The 21,613-nt window shown below is 56.9% G+C and overlaps 6 protein-coding genes across 6 annotated transcripts; 3 read left to right on the top strand and 3 right to left on the bottom strand.

Moving 5' to 3' along the window:
* Window positions 1–106: 106 nt before the first annotated feature.
* KVR01_006883 (RNA polymerase II subunit A C-terminal domain phosphatase) lies at window positions 107–2,702 on the bottom strand. The gene is made up of 3 exons (XM_044784727.1): window positions 2,366–2,702; window positions 2,016–2,169; window positions 107–1,951 (listed from the first exon to the last, which is right to left on the bottom strand). The coding sequence occupies exons 2-3, from the start codon at window positions 2,135–2,137 to the stop codon at window positions 1,294–1,296; spliced, it is 780 nt and encodes a 259-aa protein (XP_044644314.1). The 5' UTR covers window positions 2,138–2,169; window positions 2,366–2,702; the 3' UTR covers window positions 107–1,293.
* A 1,285-nt stretch (window positions 2,703–3,987) lies between these two features.
* KVR01_006750 (uncharacterized protein) lies at window positions 3,988–7,366 on the top strand. The gene has a single exon (XM_044794262.1). It carries the CDS (start codon window positions 5,088–5,090, stop codon window positions 6,648–6,650), a length of 1,563 nt encoding a protein of 520 aa, XP_044644181.1. The 5' UTR covers window positions 3,988–5,087; the 3' UTR covers window positions 6,651–7,366.
* Window positions 7,367–7,856: 490 nt separating this feature from the next.
* On the top strand, window positions 7,857–9,293 carry KVR01_006830 (uncharacterized protein). The gene is made up of 3 exons (XM_044784647.1): window positions 7,857–8,084; window positions 8,153–8,546; window positions 8,617–9,293. The coding sequence occupies exons 1-3, from the start codon at window positions 8,031–8,033 to the stop codon at window positions 9,183–9,185; spliced, it is 1,017 nt and encodes a 338-aa protein (XP_044644261.1). The 5' UTR covers window positions 7,857–8,030; the 3' UTR covers window positions 9,186–9,293.
* On the bottom strand, window positions 9,270–12,357 carry KVR01_007071 (uncharacterized protein). The gene is made up of 4 exons (XM_044791987.1): window positions 11,729–12,357; window positions 10,616–11,212; window positions 10,056–10,439; window positions 9,270–9,867 (listed from the first exon to the last, which is right to left on the bottom strand). The coding sequence occupies exons 1-4, from the start codon at window positions 12,248–12,250 to the stop codon at window positions 9,430–9,432; spliced, it is 1,941 nt and encodes a 646-aa protein (XP_044644502.1). The 5' UTR covers window positions 12,251–12,357; the 3' UTR covers window positions 9,270–9,429.
* Window positions 12,358–13,755: 1,398 nt separating this feature from the next.
* Window positions 13,756–17,264, bottom strand: KVR01_006947 (uncharacterized protein). The gene is made up of 4 exons (XM_044787257.1): window positions 16,651–17,264; window positions 16,302–16,575; window positions 15,556–15,864; window positions 13,756–15,494 (listed from the first exon to the last, which is right to left on the bottom strand). The coding sequence occupies exons 2-4, from the start codon at window positions 16,348–16,350 to the stop codon at window positions 14,059–14,061; spliced, it is 1,794 nt and encodes a 597-aa protein (XP_044644378.1). The 5' UTR covers window positions 16,351–16,575; window positions 16,651–17,264; the 3' UTR covers window positions 13,756–14,058.
* A 723-nt stretch (window positions 17,265–17,987) lies between these two features.
* KVR01_006809 (uncharacterized protein) lies at window positions 17,988–21,225 on the top strand. Its single transcript, XM_044785054.1, has 3 exons — window positions 17,988–19,533; window positions 19,642–20,677; window positions 20,796–21,225. The coding sequence occupies exons 1-3, from the start codon at window positions 18,250–18,252 to the stop codon at window positions 20,921–20,923; spliced, it is 2,448 nt and encodes an 815-aa protein (XP_044644240.1). The 5' UTR covers window positions 17,988–18,249; the 3' UTR covers window positions 20,924–21,225.
* Window positions 21,226–21,613: the final 388 nt, after the last annotated feature.

Below are 21,613 nucleotides of genomic sequence, written 5' to 3'. Positions count from 1 at the left end.
GCGGAGCCAGCATTGCACATACCACGGATATGCGTCAAACAGTTGGGTCATGGGCGAGCAATGCTGGCACGGCGGGACAGGGCCAGTGACAGGGCCAGTGACAAGGTTCTGCAAATCCCATTTCATAATCCACTCCGCTAATTTGTACCCCAGGAAATTCAACAGCTGCGCCCACAACCGTGCTTGTTCAACCCGCAACGCCAATGCAGCCTCGGCGCCCCGAATCAAGCCCCCGGGTTTGATCAACCCGTTGGTTCCCTCTCCCAACGCGTCGCCCGTCACCTGAGATCGGCTGAGTCTCCGGAGTTGACATTCAGACCGGGCTTCCGTGGGCCTGTCGTGTGGACCTTTGGAAAAGCCGCATTTGCTGCCGTTGCTGTGTACAGGGGCCTGGTCCGCAACCAGCAATCAGCAACCAGCAACCAGCAACCAGCAACCAGCAACCAGCAGCCCGCAGTCCGCAAGGCACCGTGTCCGTATCAACTAGTGGTAACAACCAAGCGGAAGATTGCAATCTCGGCCATCGTGAGGCTGTGCAGCCTTCTCTCTGCCTCCCTGCGTTCCCGCGGCCCCGTCCATTAGACCCTTGCCGACTCAGCCCTCGAGCTCAATTTCAGCGCCTGGCACTCGTGTGCTCCGCGACGGCGATTGGCCCCGAGGTTCGGGGGTTTGAAAAGTCCATGTCGCATTGCTAAACTTCATCCCAACTTTTCCCATTCTTGTACCCCTTCCCACCCCGGCCTGCGGCATGAGAAAACGTGGTCCCTTCGGCAGCTGACAGAAGCTTCGATAATCCGAGTCAGGCCGCAGCGCCGGGGAATGCCCAGTCAAATATACGTGAGCACGTACCACAGTACCGCTCAGGCGGAAACACGCCCGTTTTCCCCACCAACTCTGCCCAAGTTCCCTTGTCACGAACACGACGGGACGGTTCCGGGCTAGGACCTTTCCGGGAGTAAATAATAGATTGGGTATCATCAATTGCTTCGATCAGTTCACCGATGGTAGGCAACGGCCATGCCCAGGAAGCCCCGTGCATCTCCCCGCCACTCCCGATGTCTGCTCCCTCCGCAACGAAACGCCTGGGGCTCTGTGTCCCTGCCGGCCTCCATGAAACGCAATGCAACCCCAGCTCAGCTACTCTTGAGCTTGACCGGAGCTCCTGCCCGGGGCCGATCTTGTTACCTGGGAGAAACATGTAGCCAGCCCTGCTGGCCCCGGAGTGATTGGCCACAATTACACTTCGGTTTTGCGGTAGCACCCGTCATTGATCAAACGGATTGCAAACATTCCTCAAAACCAAGATAGTGTCCACGTAGCAGGAAGATTGGGCCACCGCTCCTGCCACTCTGCCAGGATGTCGGGGACCCGCTCGTCGAATCCGGATCGTGCCGCCGCGCTTGCCCCGTCAAAGGCCGCCGCACCGACAGCCTCACGCTCCTCCTGCGCGGCCTTGTTCAGCGAGTTGGCCAGGTCGACCATGCCTCGCCCCCCGACCGATGCCTCCTCGTGATTGTCCTTGATGTCAATATTGATGACGTGGACCGGCCGATTGAGCGGTGAGCCCCTGGCAAGCAGGTCGTCGACCACGTTATCCCAGCACCTCTCCTCGCAGGTGATGACGATGTCGACCAGCCCCATCTCGGTGCCCTCGCGGCCTTGGTCTTGCTCACGGCCGTGGCGCGGGTGCCCGACCTGCCAGTCCTGCCACCTCTCGGGTCCCCATTTGATGCCTCGATTCCTGCCCAGCATGTTGAGCAGGCCGTTGGCCCGGTACAGGCGCGGGTCCTTTCCCTCGAGCTCCTTATACATGCTGTCGTAGGAGGTCTTGTTGAACTGGTAGACGTTGGGCTGGGTGATGGTCGGGCCGGGTAGACGAACGAGCGAGCCGGTCCCGAAGGAGATGACGGGGTAGCCGGCCTCGGCGAGGCGAAGGTGGCCTTCCATGGATCTTGGTGACCATGTTAGAGAGGACGAGCCAGCCACAGGATGTGGGGAGACGACAAGGGCCGTACCTATTCTGATTACTTGCGCACACCGTGCAGAAACGCAGCTTATAGCTCTCTGGCCCCTCGCTTGCGCCATCCTGAGCCCCGGGCGCAGCTACGGCCCCATTGGTCGCTTCTGCGGCCGCCATGGTTCTTCTCAATGAGGTCACGGCGGATCCTGCTGGTCACGCGTGTTAGCCGGCATCAAGACAACGAGTCGAACAGCGGTGGTTGTTGAGGCGGATGTAGGCGTGGCACGATCAGAAATAAAAGCGTATACGGTATAAAGTGAGTCATCAAACGGTTTCAGACAGCTCCAATAATGAATTTCATCATGTAACGGCAGAGGGTTGGTTGGGGAAGAGGAGGCAGCCTACCCAGATCTTGTAGTCCTCGGTGGCACGGAGGCAAGTCGCGACGTGGCTGGGCTTTGATGAGATCTGCACCTCGTCACAAGACGGGCAACGCCTCAAGACCTCTCACTTCATCCGTAGATCTTGGCTGGGAAGACGACGGCCGCTCCTCAAAGTCAATGTCGCGGTGTTGCGTCGCGTGGCTGAGGTTGGTGGTGGGAAAAGCTTGGTTGACAAACAGATGTGTGCGTGAGGGGCCTGGAGTGGGGTGGGGCGACGTGCGTCCCACTCGGTTCAATCCGGCGTGTGATTGGTGCCAGCGAAAGAGCCTGCCGGTCTTGCAGTCCTGCCAGGCTGCAACCGACGGAACGAGTCGACCTGAAACGGACGGGCTAAGCAGGGGCGGGTGGGTCCTTAAAATAGAAACTGCCCATCAGCCTTGTGAGCACAGGTTGTTTACTGTAGCAAAGAATGCTCTTGTTCTGCACCGTGAATGTGGGAGAACACCAGGCGGGCGGATATCCTCAGTACTACTAGTTCCCCGGGCACGGTGCCCGTGTGTGTTTGTGTTTGTGTTTGTGTTGGTACACACGTGTGTGTGTGAAACAACTTGATACGGGCTGAAAGCACGGGAGGGTTGTGCAGATTGTTCTGTTGTACATTTCATAATTGACAGGGCGAAAGCTGAAGATAGTGCAGCCAGTTTGGTGATGCTGCCTGACCAGCAACACTTGAAAGCTGGTGACAGTGGGTGTCGCGGACTCGCGGGGAGCTTCGAGATGTGCTCCTTGGAGCGGAACTGACCATCACCATCAGCTTGGAGAGGGCGCCGACTGACCACGGCACCAGAGAGGGCTCGGCAAGAGTCATGATATCTCGGCCGAGATCCACAGCACAGGGACCAAGGCATCGGACGATCCGCAGGATCTCGATCAATGTAGTTTGTTGTTCTGCGGGCCCCCTGACGTCCAGAAACCCGCCCAAAGGGATGACACCGACACCGACACCGACGACGAAGACGAAGAGGAGGACGAGGACGAGGACGAGGACGAGGACTTTCGGGGCCTGCACGTTGGTCCAGGCCACATCTACCTAAGTAGCATTTGAGGTAACTGGGTACCTGGGTGTGTATGTGGGATGAGAAACCCAAGGCATAAAGTCCAATATGGTCAGTGTGCCTGTGGCTTGTGGGCCTGGGAATGCAGCGCAGACTACCGGCGCTGCCATGGCTCGCTCATGCTCCGTGATGAGTGCCTCGGTCAGCCAGTCCGGCAGACAATGACGGCGGAGTTCGAGTCCTCGAGTCCAAGACAGACAGACAGGCGGACGGACGGACAATGACCCCCCTGACCACCCGACGTTCCAGGCCATGCTCACGGACCAGCCTGCAGCTACATCAGGCCCTCTCTACCTAAGCTTGTACGTAGACATGCGCACTGCGGGGTTGGCAGGTTGGGTGTTCGGCGGCTGGGTTGGACGCCTGAGTGGTGGGTGGTGAGTGGTGAGTGGTGAGTGGTGAGAGCCGAGGGCGAGGTTGTAGAGCGCGCTTATTTAGCCCTGTTGCCCGTCCGGTTGGTGGACAAGGGCACACACACGATAGGAGGGGGGGCCTGCAGATCAAACTGACTGACTGTCCGTCTTTGGTCCGGGTGGATCCTACCGCCAGGCCTTTCCAAGGTTCCAGTTTGCTCTCCCGCGCGAGCAGACTAAGTAAGTACACTAGTCTACCAGGACTACTCAGGCTGTCAGGCTACTCCGTACCCCGTGCAAGCCTCCTCCCCCTCCTCCCCCCCTCAGATCCCTCACAATAGCATACCTAGCATCGACATTACCACCGAGATTCGACCCGACCATCCGGATCTCGACTGGGGCCCTCTTTTGAGGCTCATTCCAGCCCGCCGTCAATCTTCCATGCCGTCCCATGAATAGCATCATCTGGCCCCTCTGCATTAACTCAATTTCTGGACCCGCCAGCGACCCCAGCCTGCTGCGTGTTTCCTGGGCTGCGCTGCGCTGTGCTGCACGACCAAGCCCCAAAACCCGCAAACCCGTAACCGCAACAAGCCTGCTTCCCCACGCCGTTTCGTCAGCAGCAAAGCACCTCTCGCTCCGGGCTACTCCTCCCCCTCCCTGCCCCCCTCCCCCCCAATCGGCCAACTGCACTGCACCGCACCGCACTGTGACTGTGAAGCCACCCAGCAACCTGGTCGCAGCGTCGTCCGAGGCCCATCCTGAGCCAGACACACGCCTACCCTGCTGATCCGAATCGATTCGAATACTTCTCGATTCTCCACACAACTCGCGACTGACTCCTGGCACCACCGCAAAAAGATTTCGCCTTGCGCCGCCGTCTTCCCTTGTGGCAAGCCCGGCCAGGCAGAGGCAAGGCAAGCCGCGAGTCCACCAGGGCTTCCTCGCCCTCGCAGGATTGCTCTCCCCCCCTTCCAATTGACCCAATTGCTCCTTGGGCGCCCTGCCACCGTGCCCGCCCACCGTCCACCACCCACCGTCCACCGTCCACCGTATACCGTATACCGCCCACCATCCACCGTCTACTACTACCGTCCACCGCCCCTCGTCCTCCAGGTGGCCCTCAACGACACCGCTCCACAGCCGAGCGACCGACACTGGCTTTGGCCCTGGGACACTCGTACTGGGCACGGGCAAGGCGGTGCTCACTGCCCGGCCCGCGGCATCATTTTGCGACATCGCACGCGGCGTACCCACGGCCTGACTCCAGCCGAACATGACCACAGCCATGTCCGCGACCTCCTCACCAGCAACATCGCCCCCTCCAGCCGTCTCCTCTCCGACGTCCAACCCCAACCACCCGCCTCTGCCCCCAATCATAACCTCCTCGCCCCAGGCGAAACGATCCACCCTGCCCCGGCCGGTCTCCATGTCACAGGCATCCAAGGACAGGCTCTCGCAGTATTCCGTCGGCTCCGTGCCTTCTCGGTCGCGCCCGCCCTCTCATATATTCCCCATGTTCCCGTCCAGCCTCCCGTACGCCCTCGTGCGGGACTTTGCCTACCCGACCGCCCATCCCATGCACTATGGCCCCCCGCCGGAGCCCTCGCAGCCGCCCTCGGGCATGTCCACCCCGGCGAGCGAGTCCCGCCGCCTGTCCGACTCGGCATGGGAGGGCAAGACGAGCTGGGACACCGGCGCATGGGAGAGCCTCAGCAAGGTCAACGACCTCGCGCCAATCTACCTCGGGGACGGGCCTCCCTGGAGCGAAGACGAGGACCTTCAGAGCCCCGTGGTGAGCTCGAGGCACCGGAAACACAAGTCCTCGGGCGCCGCCTTCATGCAGAGCCGCCGGCGCAGCAGCCGCGACCAGGGCAGCTCCAACGTCATGCATGCGGCCGATTACGATGCCGAGAGGGGCTACTACATAGGCACGGGCGGCGACGGCAGTGAGCGGTATTATGTGAACCAGGGGGGAGAGGCGAACGGGCCTGGCGGCGAATATGTCACCTACCCGCCCACCCAGGCGCGGCACTCGGGGCACCCCTACACGTTGGCTGAGCTGCAGCCACGGCAGTACGCTGAACCCAATGGCGGATACCATGATGACTCTGACGATTCTAGCACGGGACAATCCCCCGGGTACGACCAGGAGGACCAATCCAGGTACTCCAGGGACTACCAATTCACAATCACCTCGCCCGATGAGGAGATGCACGGCAAGGCGGTCGCCCTTTTCGACTTTGAGCGGGAGAACGAGAATGAGCTCCCCCTGGTGGAGGGCCAGATAATATGGGTTTCGTACAGGCACGGGCAGGGGTGGCTCGTGGCCGAAGACCCCAAGACGGAAGAGAGCGGCCTGGTCCCTGAGGAGTACGTGCGGCTGCTCAGGGACATTGAGGGCGGCATGACGAGCCTGACCGGGCAGGCTGAGCCACTCTCCGGGAGTCCTGGCGACGTGGGCACGCCGACACAAGCCGAGCACACGAACCTTGGCCACAATCCTCCGACTGCAAGTACCTCCTCCAACGCCAATGGATATCATCAGCCAGTCGTCTCAACTTTCTCTACTTCTAGCAAGGACCTTGAGCCGTATCCACACCACATGCTAGGCAACCAAGCCGGCCACGTACCCCCACAAGTCGTGCACTACCACGGCCAAAGAGGCGGCAGTCAAGCCAACACGCCGACCCTCTCGACGCACCACGACACCGGCTTCCTGAGGCGCGGCAGTCAGGGAGGCGAGGAGATTCCACCGAAGAAATACGAAGGCCAGACCAGGTCCGACGCGAAGCGGCAGTCTGCGACAGAGGAGAGGAAGGCGGAGGCGAAGTCATGAGGACACTCAAGAGGGGAGGGGGGCAAGGGCACCCTGGACGGGAGGAATTTGATAATTGAACCCACGCCGGTGAATTGGAAAGGGCCCTTGTATATTTGGCCATGTGTAATTGTAACGACCTTATCGGGACGGAGCGTTGCTTGTACGGCAAAAACCAACTGTTGTGGACGGGTCAGCTCGTCGATGTTTGGGCATGAATGGTCAAGAAGGGGGGGGGCCGAAGGGGGGACAGGGGGTGAGCCGGGCAGGACCAGGCAGGGTGAAAATCAATGTCTGTCTCCTTGCGCCCGGGTTGCGACGTTCAGGAGGTACACCGAACCAGCAAGAGACAAAGGATACGTGCGAGTAGGCGGGTGGTTGGGCGGAAGTCTCCGGTCCAGAGCAAAGATTGGATCTTGCATTTCAGGAGTACATCACGGGTGATCTAGGACTGCAGAGAGGCATATCATCTCTTGCGATGGGGTCTCGAGACCGTGATGAAAGGACTTCACATAGCCGACCGCTTTGTATAATGTTTCGAAATGCCAGATAAATATATTGCTGGAGCTGTAGGCAGTCAGGGCCGCACAGCTAATTACCTGGGCGGCTATCAGCTTCTTGCCCCCTGCTCTCTTCTATGTTGGTTGCTGCTTGATATCTGCGTCTCCTCGAGACGGTTGTCACGTTGCAGGCTTGGTTCCTGTGCTCCTGCGGTTGTCGCTTTGCAGGTGTGATTAGAAGCGGAATTTCACCTGAAATCAAACCAGGTGACAATACCTTATGTTTGATGGGGAGTAAGTAGCCTAGGGTCTCTGGCTTGGCCGGATCAGGCGTCCCTAGTGAGTGCACCTGTCCGGTGGCCCAAAACGTACTTTTAAGCGCAGAAAGCTGGTCAGAATCTCAAGGGATACATTGAAGCAGATCGACTGTGACAGTTTGCGTATACCTATCAGACCTGTTTATGGTCTTGGCCAGCTAAGAATCGTCCTCGTCCTCGGCCACTTTGAACATCGAAACAAATTTAAATCAACTACGTAGTTTTACGCGATAGGTACTAGAGGTTGTTATGCATGTTTGTTTCTTGGGGGGAAGGGGGGGGGGCGCCGCCGGTGTCCTATCTACCACCTATCTGCGCAGGTACCTAGGTACCTCGGTAGGTACGTCATGGCGGTTGTAGTGTATCTATAAAGGCACCTTTTTGGAGGGTCCGAGGGCAAGCCCGCAATTCCGAGCTCAGCAACAAAGCTCCCATAGCTTCTCTCCCCCAGCCTATCCACTGATTCGGGTCTCGCATTCTCCAGACTCTCGGCCCCATTGACGTTTCTTTGAGGAGGCAATTCATACCGTACTTCTCGGGTCTAGCCTTGACGTCTTTTCAGTTGCCATCAATTTCTACTAAAAATGTTTGCGCGATCAGTATTCCGGGCGTGCCAGTCGGCTCAGCCCACCAAGCGCGTAAGCCCGCCCACCGACCTGCTCCTGTTCGTCGGCGCCAGCCCATCACTGACCCCAACCTGCGCCAGCAAATCCGCCGTTATGCCGACAAGCCCTCCGCTTCCTCCGGTGGGAGCAACAGCACGCTGCTCTACTTCCTCGGTGGCGGCGCGGTCGCAGCCGGCGGCTATTACTACTTCACTCAGAACCCCGGCGCAGCGCAAAAGGCCGAGGCCAAGGTCAAGGGGGCTCTCCCTGGTGGTGAGCCCAAGAAGGCCCTGACGGGAGGAGACCAGGGTTTCGTCTCCCTCAAGCTGGACGACGTCGAGATTGTGAACCACAACACCAAGAAGCTGCGGTTCAAGCTGCCCGAGGACGACATGGTCTCCGGCTTGGAGGTCGCCAGCGCCATCCTGACCAAGTTCAAGCCTGACGGTGACGCGAAGCCTGTGTTGAGGCCCTACACGCCTACTTCCGATGAGGGTCAGTATCACTCGAACCTCTTGATAATTTGTGTCACTCCTCCAGACGCTAAGACCGGTCCCTCGCGCAGATACCAAGGGCTACGTGGAGCTTATTGTCAAGAAGTACCCTAACGGCCCAATGTCTACCCACCTGCACGATATGGTCCCCGGTCAGCGTCTCGACTTCAAGGGCCCCTTGCCCAAGTATCCATGGACCGAGAACAAGCATGAGCACATCGCCCTAGTTGCTGGTGGCACTGGTGTCACTCCCATGTACCAGCTGTGTCGCGCCATCTTCAACAACCCCAACGATAAGACCAAGGTCACTCTCGTTTTCGGAAACGTTAGCGAGGACGACATCCTGCTCAAGAAGGAGTTCCAGGAGCTCGAGAACACATACCCCCAGCGCTTCCGTGCATTCTACCTTCTGGACAAGCCGCCCAAGGAGTGGAACGGCGGCAAGGGTTTCATCACCAAGGAGCTGCTCAAGACGGTCCTACCAGGGCCCAAGGACGGCAACGTCAAGATCTTCGTTTGTGGGCCACCTGGACTGTACAAGGCTATCTCGGGGCCCAAGGTGAGCCCCAAGGACCAGGGCGAGCTGACGGGTGTTCTGGCGGAGCTCGGGTACAGCAAGGACCAGGTCTACAAGTTCTAGATTGCTTGCTGGCAATGAGTGTCACGCTTGGTCGCGGCTGTATATAAGCATCTAGACGATCACGAATCCTATGAAAACTCAAAGCCACCTCAGGCATATGTGGGCAAAGCATCAGGACTCGAACTTGTAGGATCGTGACAATGTTGAGCAGTCGCATTGGAGCTCATGACAAGATCATACATACCTCGTCTATGGCGGGGTCTCTTTTTTTTTTTTTTTTGACCCGTTTTTTCATGGTCAGGTGTCACGACTCACCTGCCCTGTCAGTAATTATCCCCATCAAATCGTGGTGCCTCTCCATTTCCAGATACTCCCCGGCGAGCCTCCACCTCGGCGTCATTCTGACCAGCGCAGCCCTTGTCTGTTCCATTGCTTGCCTCATCTCCAGCAGACCAGTTTCCTTCAATTGCCAGTGAAAGGTAGCCAGCGAGCAATAGAGGGCGTCGAAGCATAATGGGCTCATCCTGTCAGCCGCCTCGCCGCCGCCGCCGCCGCCGCCGCCCACACCGCCCATCCTCACGTCCGGGGAGGCTACGGGGCTGTTGGTCACGCTCAGCAGCTCACCCGCGAACTCCTTTATCCTCTCACTCGTCGTTGTCAGGCCCCTGATCGCCTCAACCTGCATCTTTAGCTCCTCCTCAGTTCGTCCGTCCTCGCTGCCGATCCCAGCACCAGGTCGCAACTACAGCATTGGGAGTCAGCGGCCAAAGAATTCATGGAGTAGCTAAATGCCAATAAAGCAAAGAGTGGGCCACAAGGGGGTTATAGCCTGTCCTCAGACATGCAGCCCCTGAAGCATTTGTTGCATAGACTGAGAATGGGGTGTGTTTGTTCTCGAAGGAGTAAGGATTGTATCCAGAAGCTGCTTACGTGCTCAGGGCAACTGTACAGGTCCATCACCATGATCATTGTGCTCCAAACGAGACACCGTGACGGGCTCAGCGCAAAGTACGCGTCGCTACCCACGCCACCGGCGCTCGCTATTCCCGTCTCGATGGCGCGGCAGAGTATGTGCAGGTCTCGTATTATTTCCCTGACCTCCTTGACGCCGAAGGCGTCCTGGTTCTTGTTGTTCTCATCCGAATCCCGGCTCGGGTCGCTAGCCCCGCGCTGGGCGTATCGCCTCCTCGCCTCCTTACAGTGATTCATAGCCCTCGACGTGAGGATCGATGCCTGGGCCAAGCGCGCAAAGGGGCTAGCTGTTTGGTCCTCCAAAGGCGAGCTGGCGGCAGACCTCTGGAGCGAAATGGCCATCTGGAGTGTTCAGAGTCAGCTGGAAAGCGACAACATGGCAGTTCCACGTGGAGAGAGAGGTGAGGTAAGGGGCTACGGTGTTGTTCGCGCCCGTATTAGACCCAAAAGCCTCAGAATTCCTCTGAATTGCAGACTGGGCACATGTGGGTTCGAGATATTGTACAGAAGCCACTTACATCGCCGGAGTCCCAGGCCTGGTCGTCAACGGGGAGCATCTCCGTGTCTACAGGCAGGTCGAGACCGCTGGCGAAACGCTTCTTGGAGCCCAGTGAGATCATCCTGTCGAGGATTTGCGTTGCCCACCATACCCTGCGGCGTTCCTCGGCCTCGGTCCAGGTCGTACATGGACCGAGGACGGTGGTCGACTCGTGGTACGACGGCAGGCCCAGCATCGCAGCGTAGCGCACGCAACTGCCCGATGTCATCCATGCCGCCGGGTAGATAGAGTGCCCATACTCGTATAGGGCCACGAGTATCATGGCTTGGAGGTACAGTGTGGATAGCGTCCCTGCAGATTCGAGCTGGGCTAGGAAGCGCTTAGACGCGGCGTACAGGTGTGAGTCTGCTGCGGAACGCATCTCTGGTGTCGGCGCAGTTGTGATGAGTTTCATGGCGAGGAACAGAAGCGCAAGGTCGGGCCCGCCGTCTGAAAGTGAGATACCAAGGCTCATACGTTTTTTGGAAATGAAAGGGAACCACCGGTGGATTGTGTCGAAGTACGTTGTGGCAGTCTCCTCTACAACATTGCTGGAAGCGAGAATTTCAAGGACTTCCTAGTACTGATTAGACCACCTTCGTCATATGGCGTACATGAGCGCGGAGGGCCAGGATTGATGACAGGACAAGACCAAGCATCTAAGAGCAGCATCACGTATATTCAGAGGTTGGATGCCTTATTCGAAGTCTGAAGTGTTCATCAACGGGCCACTTGACTGTAGTAATGAAGGGGCATCCAGTGCAACTAGATCACTCGCTTCCCAAAACGAGTCCCCTGCTTTTGCTTCCTCTCCGTCCGTACCCATGACGCTTCTGTTCGGGTCGGGCAGCTACGAACATGGGCCTGGGCCGAGGCCAGAACAAAAGGAGGGTCGAGGAGAAGGCAATCAATGCTCTAGAGGACGTAGGGCACTTCGAGTCCCGCCAGCCTCGTGTCTTGGGCCCCTCCTCCTCGTATGGCCTATGCTGCGTGAAGGTGTCACTTGAGCACCCAGGTGCACATTTGACTCAGGAATGGGTTGCAAGGCATTAACGACAGCGTGGCATTTGTGTCTTTAGGAAAGCGTACTTACCATTGGTATCTCGGTGTTTGAATTAGGTCTTGAAGCCTCTGCCCACCTGTGCACATCGCTGTCGAGGAACATGACTGCTGGGAACTTTGTCTTCTTAGAAGATGCTCGGCCATCCACCCACATCTCACCTCCGGGCCAGACGATCCCCGGGCCCTGATGGGCAGCCGCACTCTCTGGGCTGGACTCGGTGCCGACGTACGTACTGGAACCCGGAGTGCCGCTCGCATTCGTTGGGTTCTGGGCAGGGTTGGCCCTGACCGACTCCAGCCTCGCCTCGATCTCTGCCAGCTTCATCTGAAGGCTTGCAAAGGCCTCTGCGGATGTGGAGGGGGCCACAGCCGGGGACGCTGGGTCCGAGTAGTCGCAAGTGCGCTGCAGTGACGAGCACCTGGAGCACGATGGCAGGGTCTTGTCACACTTGCGCTTCTGTTTCCTGCATGTCGCACAGGCTTGCGCAGCTCGTGAACCGGTTGAACTGTACATTGCTGTCTCCTGGTCCCTTGGCAGGAGGGTGAGAGCCATGACTTCCGAGCGATTTTTGCACGATGCGAGCCTTTCTGACAGACTCACATATGGCAGTGGGTGGGGTGGTTGTTTCAAGATTGCGTTCTAAGGTTTGGCTGATACGGGAAATAAGGATTACCGTATGGCAGAAGCTGACGAGTGAGCACGGCACAAGGCCTAAATAAGCGGAGGAAAACGGAGGAAAACGGAGATAACGCTGTTTAGTAAGCAGAGACCGCCCCACTCAAGTCTGGACCTCACTTCGTCCTTGTAAGAAGGGCCATCAAGCAGTTGTTTTGGTCCGCATTAGCATTTTTGATCACCGGCAAGTGGTTGTCCTTACCTGGTTGATTCTATCAAAGACAAACCCCTCCGCTACACTGGGCGACATTGTGTGCGGGGACTTCCAGAACGGCGCTACATACTTTATCTTCAATAAATTGAATATGTCTTTATTCTATTGATTCTTGACGTTAGTTATCATAACTATTTATATATAAAGTACTTTAATATTAATGTTTATTGTTTTTGGAAGAATACTTGAGTAAATTGTTTTGAAACATTTGATGGGCTGATTAAGGCCGGGCGCTGTGGTATGCTCGCACAGCGCGCCGTTGGACAAGCCGTCTGGTCAAGTGGCCCGTCTCCCCGTGGCTGGGGGCTTAATCGCTTCATCCGAAAGGAACATTGAACTTGAAAATAACGTCCTCTGTTGGAATAGGGGCAAGCACACAGCACTCACTTATGGTCACATGACCGTACGTTACGATCTATACATGATACCCATACCAATATCCTCTTTGGTCGTGTAAATTTGCCCAAAGAGCCCGGCCCACCATCCTGATTCTGCTAGGAGCCGTCAAATACTGAACATCAATGTGAATAAGCATTCTGAGCCAATATAACAGCAATATGATGGTCCCCGCTTCCAGACCACGGCTTACTGTGCCATCTTCTCTGCTTTTATTCTTGTCTCTGTCGGCCTTGTCTATGAGCTCGACATATTGCCGGGCCGCGAAATACTTGACGGCTCACAGCACTATGATATTGGCCCGCGGTCTATTCAAAGAGAATCAAAACGAGCAAGCCTATCTGTTCAGGACGTTTCTGAGCTTGGTCATCTTATGGGAAGTCATCGGGCCTGACTGCCACGGTCAGACACTGTCGCCATTGTGACAACCACACACCCTCCTTGGACACCAATCGGAAGTTGGTTGCCAATATCAGCTCTCACATAAGTCTGGCAGGCAGATTCTGTCTCTACATCACTGGAAAACTTGGCATTGGTCTCCTGTTGATAAGATGGATGCCATGGCAAAGATTTGTAAGAGCTTGTTTCGCCCCCCCCCCAGCTTTTCTTTCCAGGGCGGCAGCGAGGATGCTTTCTCCATTCTGAATTACAGATGAACTGCTGTTATTTTTCCACTTCCGTAGGCATTATACATTTTACAACCGCTGAGTCTTTGACCGTTTACCTCTGGATGAAAGCGCCGTGCATGGCTTCGGACATATAGGAGTAGAAACGAAATTAGACCAGTTATATTCAAAGGCTAGCACTACGGCAACATACGGCTTTCATGGTCCTTGGTATGAACGATGCGCTGATTAGAAGTGCTCCAACGACCCTCCATGCTCGCTTGGGGGGGAAAAAAAGAGAAAAAAAAAAGAGAATATGATCCAAAATTTTCTATTCCCCAACGCCTTGGTGTAAACCAATTCATATGGATGCCAGGAGCCCAACACGTCCAGTCAAGAGTAGACAAATTGAATGAAATCAGTCAGCCTACTGTTGCTCTGCATGGTCATGGCAACGTGGCCTCATTGCATTACAGGTGCTGGCCCGTCTCGGACATCTTTCGAAGCCGTGTGCTGGGCGGAGACCCCTTCAAAGTCCCGTACCCGGCGCTTCCCTTCGAGGCCCTCGAGCTTATTCTTGCCAGCGGCTGGAAGTCCTCCTCATCTTCTTCGTCGTCCACAGTAATCACGGCGTCCTCGCGGGTGCCGACCAGGTCGGCCACGTCGCCGGCAATGATGGCGCGATTGGCAGATGTCTCTTCTATGGCACTTTCGTCGGCATCGTCGAGCCGGGCGGACTCTTCATCGTCATCATCCGTGTCCTCCTCACGGCTGAGGCCCTCGCCCTCGACGATCAGCCACGCGGGGATAGCCTGAAGCACAGCAACAGCGGCAAGAAGCCACCAGGCAGGGATGACATAGCCGCGCTTGACGCCCCAACTAAATGTGGCACCGGCCACGGTTGGACCGACGGCCCGACCAAGGCCGGAGAAGGTGGTTGCAAACCCGTTAAGCGTGCCGAGGATCCGGACCGAGGGTGCCGAGTTGGTCAGCAAGATGGTGATGCAGGGAAATCCAACGATGACGGCGAAGCCCTTTAGCAGTAGCAGCCCCATCAGCGCTGCAAACTGCATGCGTGTGTCTTGAATGAGGGCCGTGTAAGGGACCAGGACGTAGACGACCGGGAAGAGAACAGTTCCTGCTTTGAAGCACTTGAGCGCGCCATAGCGCGAACACACGGGCGGAAACAGGAAGAACTGTATCACGCCGCAAGCCAGCCCGTATATGGTGAAGATGGTGCCGATCTTGTTCGAGTTGAGCCCGAACCCACCTGAGAAGTGAAAAGGCAGGTGAGTGTTCTCGCTGTCGGGGACTTGGCGGTGGTAGTTTAGGAACACAGGGAGCACCTGGTCGAAGGCCACGGAGTGCAATGCCAGGATTGTGTAGGCGAGGATGTTCATGGTAACCTGGGGCGTAAAAATCTCCTTCATCGTCGGCGGCGGAGCTTTTGATGTCTTCTTCATGACAACGCCTGACTTTGGCAGCAGAGGCGCCGAAGCTTCTGCATCCACAAAGGAGGGGCGGTGGTGACGCCCGTGGTGACGGTTATGCTTGTGGCGAGGCCTCGTCCTGAAGGGCAGCGATATCTTCTCTCCGAGAATCAAGCCCCAGTCCTTTTCGTGTCTTTTGGTCTCCAGGGTCTCGTGGAGAAACAGTATTGCCACAACAACGGAAACAAAGAAGAAGGCACAAGCGACGAGGTTGGGCAAGAGGAACGGGTACTTGTTGAACAACCAGCTATTGCCGAAAAGCCCCGGATACTGTTCCGCAGGCCTTGCGAAGAAGCCTCCGAATGAGGGCCCGAAGACGGAGCCGATGCTCCAGACGAGAGGCATCAAGGAGAAGGCGCGTGGCTGTAGTTCCTTCTCAGGGACCATCTCAGCAACCATGGTACGAATGATACCAACTGCGGCACAGGTTAGAACAGTTGCTCAAGTGTCGTTAGCTTTCAAGAGGGCATGCCTTACCGTTTCCATTACCGGCACCCATGACAAACCGTATACAGATGGCCATGGCGAGACTGGAAGCAGTCCCCCATATTATGAAGCAAACCATGGTCGAGATAAGACCCGTGATGATTGTCGGTTTGCGGCCGATCTTGTCTGACAATCTCCCCCAAGGCACCGCAAAAGCACTCTGTGATATCGAAAATGTCGAGCCCACCAGGCCGGCCCATCTTGCGACATTATTGTCCTGTACGCCGAAACTCTTGATCATCTCTGGTAGGTAGGGAAAGACGGACGTTAGAGCAAGCGGCTCCGCGAACCTAGCGACGGCTGAGAGTGGGAATGTTAGCAAGCCACCGACACGATGAGAGACGGCGGTACCTGGAAGCCTGGAAATGCCGGCATGATGTCCCGCCTAAGTCTGCAAAGCATCCGGCTTCAGGTCGGCACGGTTGTCAATTCGAGTACCCGCATGATGCTGAGCATGTCGTAGTAATGCGGCAGATACTACACGCCCCCACCTGGCCGCCCTGTTCGCAACGAGAGCACACAGCCCAGACAATGCACCTACTCGACACACAACTAAGTTGTCGGCACTGGGAACTACTGGTGAGGACGCCTGGCTAGGCTATTGTGGACCGGCCTGATGTGACGGGGCTTCGCTTGAGGCACGGCGGCAGGACAGAGGCAGACACAAGCACGGTGCATGGGGCGCGCGAGTCCGGGTATACCAAAGTACGCGAGGGCTGGAGGTTATGTCTGCTTACCCAGAATCGCAAGCTGCTTTACTGGGAGCTTCGGTCCATTGGGAGACATTGTAGAATCACCGATGGCGGAGAGCACAGCGGAAGTGTGTCTATTGTGGAGGGGTGTATGTAGCTAGAGAGTTTCGTCCTGCAGGATGGTTCTTGACAAGAAACGACTTGAGAGACTGGGGGCCGGTCGACAAGAGTGAAATTCCCGGGCCCTTGGACTCTGGCGTGTGGCCGGTAATGAGTTTGTATGGGGCACAAGGCGCCGTCGAGACCATGCAATGTTGGGCTGCGTCGCGATGTCAAAGGTCAAGGCAACAGGAAGGGGAAAGAAAAACACAAGGCACACGGCAGGGCAACGTACAAGAAGAAACCACCTTCTTTTGACTACCACTAAAAAAGACGGCTCGCCACCCCACAAGGAAGGGGTTTTCAGAAAGCGAGTCACCGGGCCGCAAAAGAAGTGGGACCTTGGCGGTCGACGATGGTGCGGATTGTTCGAGATGTCCACTCAGATCTCTCAGGCATTCAAGCCAGGGAATCCTAGGATGCAACACAGCCCGGCGTTGCCTAGTGTTAGGGCGCGCAGACATGGCCGGTCGTCCGCCGATGGAGCCCAACATACGACGGGCTGTGGCCGAGACGGGCGGCACACAACATGCAGACATGCAGCACGGAGGAGGCGGCACGAGGCTTCAAGGCAGGGTGTGCAGCGGGGGCTGGCTGCACCCCAGCTTGCACCACTCTTGTGCATTGGTCGAGACCGTCGCAGCGACTCGCACGGCAGCACGGCTGGTGTACACTCGGAGGGGGGGACGGCGAGCATGCGGTGAACCCTGGGAGTAGTGCGGCGTCCGTTGTCCGTTGTCGGCCGTGTCAAAGTTGTCGAAGGAATATGATGTGGTTGTATTTCATGCGGGTTATCAGCCCGGGTGACACAGTACTGAGTGTGGTCTGAGTGTCTGAGTGTGTGGTGCACGACTTGGGCTGCTTGGCTAGTGTAGATGACGTTGCCCCGGTCTGTTTTGCCGGGTTGCGAGGCTCACACGGGTGCCAGGCCAGGCTCTCGCTGGCCCACAATTCCAACGGCCGTGGTTGGCAAGCACGCCGACCTGCCTTGCCGTTGCAGGCAAGGCGCCGATGTCGAAAGGGCTGCACACAATGTTGTGACAGTGGCCTCTTATTGGAGATGCCGATCCCTGCTCCACCGATGACTCTGTCGCTCGAAGGCGAGGCCCGAGGACCGAGCCCCGCTGTGCACCGGCAGACTGGACGACGGCCTCGAGGAAGCCCCAAACATACCTAAGTACCCACCTAGGTAGGTAAGTACTTTAGCAAGTTTAGGTATGAAAAGGCTCCGCGACGAGGCTACACAGCGCAGCAGGATGACGTCGCGAGTGCAGCTGGGGTGCCAGAGAAACTTTGTGTCTGTCGTCACATCCGGCTTGCGCAGCGAGCACGGGAAGCTTGTTGTCTGCACCGGCGGGCTGCCGTGAATCTCGAGGGGTTCTGGTGATTCGTGAAGCAAGCCACAAGCCTGAAGCCTGCAGGCTGGCATGTGATTGGCAGTGCTGGTCTTTGCTCAAATGGCCTGGCTAAACTGGCCCAATCAGAGGCCCCCTGGCCCCCTGGTTAGAATGGCCCCCTCTGAGCGGCCCGCTGCTTGCCGTTGCCGGGATCTTGATAATGATGACATCCAGCCCGCGATGTCAACGGCGGAGGCTTGGGGAGCTCTCTGTTAGTGAGCCCACGGCATTCTCCTTTCATCCTTATCTATACTGCCGCTTCTTCGCATCATCCCGTGCCGGAAGTGGGAAGATACCAACTGCCATCTACCTACTTAGTGCCTAGGCAGCCAAGCACTGGTGAAGCACCTTCACTTGTGGCTTGTGGCTCTTCAACGCCCGGGCAACTCTTGTACAGACAGCTCTTGTACGACACCAGTCCGTCGTACCCACCCGTGATGCGGCTGACAGGCAAAGAAGCTACCGCCCGTACCATGGTCAACCCTGAGAAGATGCCGCACGAGCACACGCCCCTCCTCTCGACCGTGGCCACTGCTCCTCCGCGCCATCGCTATGCTAACCATGCCGTGCGACGCTTCTGCACCATCGCCCTGTCCTGCAGCCTCATAGCCTTGTTCACCACATTTCTCTTCTCCTTCGGCATTGATCGCCACGGCCACCAATCGGGCTTCTCATGGCCCTCGCGCAAGGGCAGCCACCTTAGTTACGAGCATCTCAAAACGATCCTGCTGGAGACGCCAAGCAGCGAGAAGGCCCAGGAATGGCAGAAGTACTACACCGAGGGCGCCCATCTGGCTGGCCAGAATTATTCTCAGGCGCTCTGGACCAAGGAGAAGTGGGCAGAATGGGGTATCGACTCGTCAATTGTCACATATGACATCTATCTGAACCGACCCGTCGACCATCGCCTCGCAGTCTTGGACAAGTCAGGCTCGAGTGACCCCTCGACATGGAAGGTATCATTCGAGGCGTCACTCGTTGAGGATGTCCTCGACGAAGACCCCACGACTGGCTTCGACACGAGTATCCCAACTTTCCACGGCTATTCTGCCAGTGGGAACGTGACTGGTCAGTTTGTTTATGTCAATTATGGCACCTATCAAGACTATGAAGATCTCGTCAGGGCTGGCGTCGCCTTGGACGGCAAGATCGCTATCGCACGATACGGTGGCATCTTCCGAGGTCTCAAGGTGAAACGGGCACAGGAGCTGGGTGCCGTTGGTGTCATCCTCTACTCGGACCCTGGCGACGACGGGGAAGTCACCGAGGAGAAGGGCGTGGAGAAGTACCCCAAGGGCCCCGCGCGTCAACCCAGTAGTGTGCAGCGCGGAAGCACCGAGTTCTTGAGCTTTGCGCCGGGGGACCCGACTACTCCTGGCTACCCTTCCAAGCCTGGCGTTCCTCGAGGACCGACCGAATCGTATATCCCAAGTATCCCGAGCATCCCCATCTCGTACCAGGACGCATTGCCTATCCTCAAGGCTCTAAATGGCCACGGGCCATCTGTCAAAGACTTCAACAAGTACTGGCAGGCAGACCTCGGTCTTGGATACAAGGGAGTAAATTACAGCGTCGGTCCGTCGCCTGAAGACATTGTTATCAACCTCTACAACGAGCAGGACTACATAATCACACCCAATTGGGACGTCATTGGCATCATAAACGGATCCATCCCCGATGAAGTCATAATAGTTGGCAACCACCGCGATGCCTGGATCGTGGTTAGCATCCCTTCTTTCCTGTCATAACCCCCCCCCCTCCGTCATGTTTCGCAATGTTCTCGATCGCAGCACTTTGTGAATTCGTAGCACGACTAACGTCACAACCAGGGCGGTGCAGGTGACCCAAACAGTGGATCCGCTGTCATCAACGAGGTTATCCGCAGTTTTGGAGAGGCTCTCAAGAAGGGCTGGAAGCCATTGCGAACCATCGTGTTTGCCTCGTGGGACGGTGAGGAGTACGGCCTACTAGGAAGTACAGAGTGGGTGGAAGAATATCTGCCGTGGCTATCGCACGCCAACGTCGCCTACCTCAACGTGGATGTTGGAGTGCGAGGACAAGACTTCCATGCCTCGGCCGCTCCTCTACTCAACGGCATCATCCACGACGTCACGGCTCAAATCCCCTCACCTAACCAGACAGTCAAGGGCCAGACGGTTTACGACACATGGGATAAGAAAATCAGCACACTGGGCAGCGGAAGCGACTACACGGCCTTCCAAGACTTTGCTGGTATCCCTAGCATCGATTTCGGGTTCGGGGCCGGACGGAAAGACCCGGTCTATCACTACCACTCCAACTACGACAGTTTTCACTGGATGACTGAGTTTGGTGACCCAGGCTTTGTCTACCACCGAACAATGTCGCAGATCCTCGCGCTCGCCACCGCCAAACTCGCTGATGAGCCGGTGCTTTCCTTCGAGGCTGCCACCTACGCCACCGCTCTTGACAAGTATGTCAGCAGGGTCGAAGAAAAGCTTGCTGCCGCAGTCATTCAGTCGGAGCCAACGGACAAAGACGAGATTATTGCAATGCGCGGGAGCTTTATTCGACAGGAGGCCGAGGTCACAGGGGAGGTTGAGGGCTTCCGCAGAAGCCTCGTGAAGCTTCACGAGGCCATCGCAGGCTTGGCGACCGAAGCGAGCAAGTTGGACGCCAAGAAGGCCGAGCTTCAGAAGGAGGTCAGCGAGGAGATTCCATGGTGGAAGTGGCCCAAGAAGCTGAGGCTCGGATACGAGATCCGCAAGGTCAACACAAAGTACAAGTACCTGGATCGTGATTTTATCTACCCAGAGGGGCTCGATGGACGCCCCTGGTTCAAACACATTGTCTTTGCGCCGGGCTTGTGGACTGGCTACGCCGGAGGTACGAACTCCCTGCCCCTTCCGGTGATTCCAAAGGATGCCCGTGTGCCCCCTTTCTCATTCCGTCCTCTTCCTTCCCAGTTTGTATTTGAAGCACCCGTAGCTGACCAGATTCACAGCTGTTTACCCGGGCCTGGTGGAGAGTATCGACGCGAAGAACTATACCAATGCAATTCGCTGGTCTGGTATCATCGAGGACTCTGTCAAGACGGCTACTGCCAATATCAAGGTTGGCCATCATGGCTAGATGAGGAGATGGCAACAATAAAAAGAATATTTACCTGTCTAACAGGTCTGCTTGATTCATCGTGGGCAATAAGGCGTGCTGTGGAGACAGCAGTATTGGTGCCTTCATCGCAAATTCAGAAGAAGCAATTCTTCGATCTTCTTCAGTCTCAAGTGTACAAATTTGATACTATACTTGAAATCACCAAACCGTCTTGCACAAACATCGGCGTTTATGCAACGCTGGCGCTGCGCACTTCGCTGCCTGTAACAGGCCACTCATTAACACGTGCCATCCGCACACATCTTTGTACTTGTTGAAGGCGAGTCAATACCATTTGGAGCCTCTGCAAAAGCGACTGCGCAAACAGTGACTCACCGTTCTTCACGTACGATACCGTCGTCCAGAAGACAAGCGTGTCTCCACCTCCTGTCTCGGACCCGGCTTTCTCCTCGCCAGTCGTCTCGCCGTCGTGCCGCTTTGAACGTGTCTAGGCAAAGCGCCAAACGCGGCAGGTCCCCGTGACACGCTTCTCCAAAATGCCCAGAGGGAATATCCCAGCGTTGCACGGGGGCCCCTGACCTTAACGCACGTCATTAATAAGAAGGTCCCTGCCGTCGCCATGGGATAGCTCGGCCATTGTTTGTGTTGGCTTGCGCAACCAACAAGTTGTTTATTTTTCTTCTCCTTGCGACCGACTCCGTTAGGAAA

The sequence above is a fragment of the Diaporthe batatas genome (genome assembly GCF_019321695.1).
Source record: "Diaporthe batatas strain CRI 302-4 chromosome Unknown Contig00007, whole genome shotgun sequence".
Lineage (NCBI taxonomy): Eukaryota > Fungi > Ascomycota > Sordariomycetes > Diaporthales > Diaporthaceae > Diaporthe > Diaporthe batatas.
This window is presented reverse-complemented; position numbering and strand designations above follow the sequence as displayed.

What these genes read in the sequence shown, in the direction of transcription:
- KVR01_006809 (XM_044785054.1), top strand. Translation starts at nt 18,250, where the DNA reads ATGCGGCTGACAGGCAAAGAAGCTACCGCCCGTACCATGGTCAACCCT. An exon ending in ACCGCGATGCCTGGATCGTG is followed by an intron (nt 19,534 to 19,641) that starts GTTAGCATCCCT and finishes CGTCACAACCAG; the next exon opens with GGCGGTGCAGGTGACCCAAA. An exon ending in GTGGACTGGCTACGCCGGAG is followed by an intron (nt 20,678 to 20,795) that starts GTACGAACTCCC and finishes CCAGATTCACAG; the next exon opens with CTGTTTACCCGGGCCTGGTG.
- KVR01_006750 (XM_044794262.1), top strand. Translation starts at nt 5,088, where the DNA reads ATGACCACAGCCATGTCCGCGACCTCCTCACCAGCAACATCGCCCCCT.
- KVR01_007071 (XM_044791987.1), bottom strand. Translation starts at nt 12,250, where the DNA reads ATGGCTCTCACCCTCCTGCCAAGGGACCAGGAGACAGCAATGTACAGT. An exon ending in CAAACACCGAGATACCAATG is followed by an intron (nt 11,213 to 11,728) that starts GTAAGTACGCTT and finishes AATCAGTACTAG; the next exon opens with GAAGTCCTTGAAATTCTCGC. An exon ending in TGTACAGTTGCCCTGAGCAC is followed by an intron (nt 9,868 to 10,055) that starts GTAAGCAGCTTC and finishes CCAATGCTGTAG; the next exon opens with TTGCGACCTGGTGCTGGGAT.
- KVR01_006883 (XM_044784727.1), bottom strand. Translation starts at nt 2,137, where the DNA reads ATGGCGGCCGCAGAAGCGACCAATGGGGCCGTAGCTGCGCCCGGGGCT. An exon ending in TGCGCAAGTAATCAGAATAG is followed by an intron (nt 1,952 to 2,015) that starts GTACGGCCCTTG and finishes ATGGTCACCAAG; the next exon opens with ATCCATGGAAGGCCACCTTC.
- KVR01_006830 (XM_044784647.1), top strand. Translation starts at nt 8,031, where the DNA reads ATGTTTGCGCGATCAGTATTCCGGGCGTGCCAGTCGGCTCAGCCCACC. An exon ending in CGGCTCAGCCCACCAAGCGC is followed by an intron (nt 8,085 to 8,152) that starts GTAAGCCCGCCC and finishes AACCTGCGCCAG; the next exon opens with CAAATCCGCCGTTATGCCGA. An exon ending in CACGCCTACTTCCGATGAGG is followed by an intron (nt 8,547 to 8,616) that starts GTCAGTATCACT and finishes TCCCTCGCGCAG; the next exon opens with ATACCAAGGGCTACGTGGAG.
- KVR01_006947 (XM_044787257.1), bottom strand. Translation starts at nt 16,350, where the DNA reads ATGTCTCCCAATGGACCGAAGCTCCCAGTAAAGCAGCTTGCGATTCTG. An exon ending in AAAGCAGCTTGCGATTCTGG is followed by an intron (nt 15,865 to 16,301) that starts GTAAGCAGACAT and finishes TCCCACTCTCAG; the next exon opens with CCGTCGCTAGGTTCGCGGAG. An exon ending in GGGTGCCGGTAATGGAAACG is followed by an intron (nt 15,495 to 15,555) that starts GTAAGGCATGCC and finishes CCTGTGCCGCAG; the next exon opens with TTGGTATCATTCGTACCATG.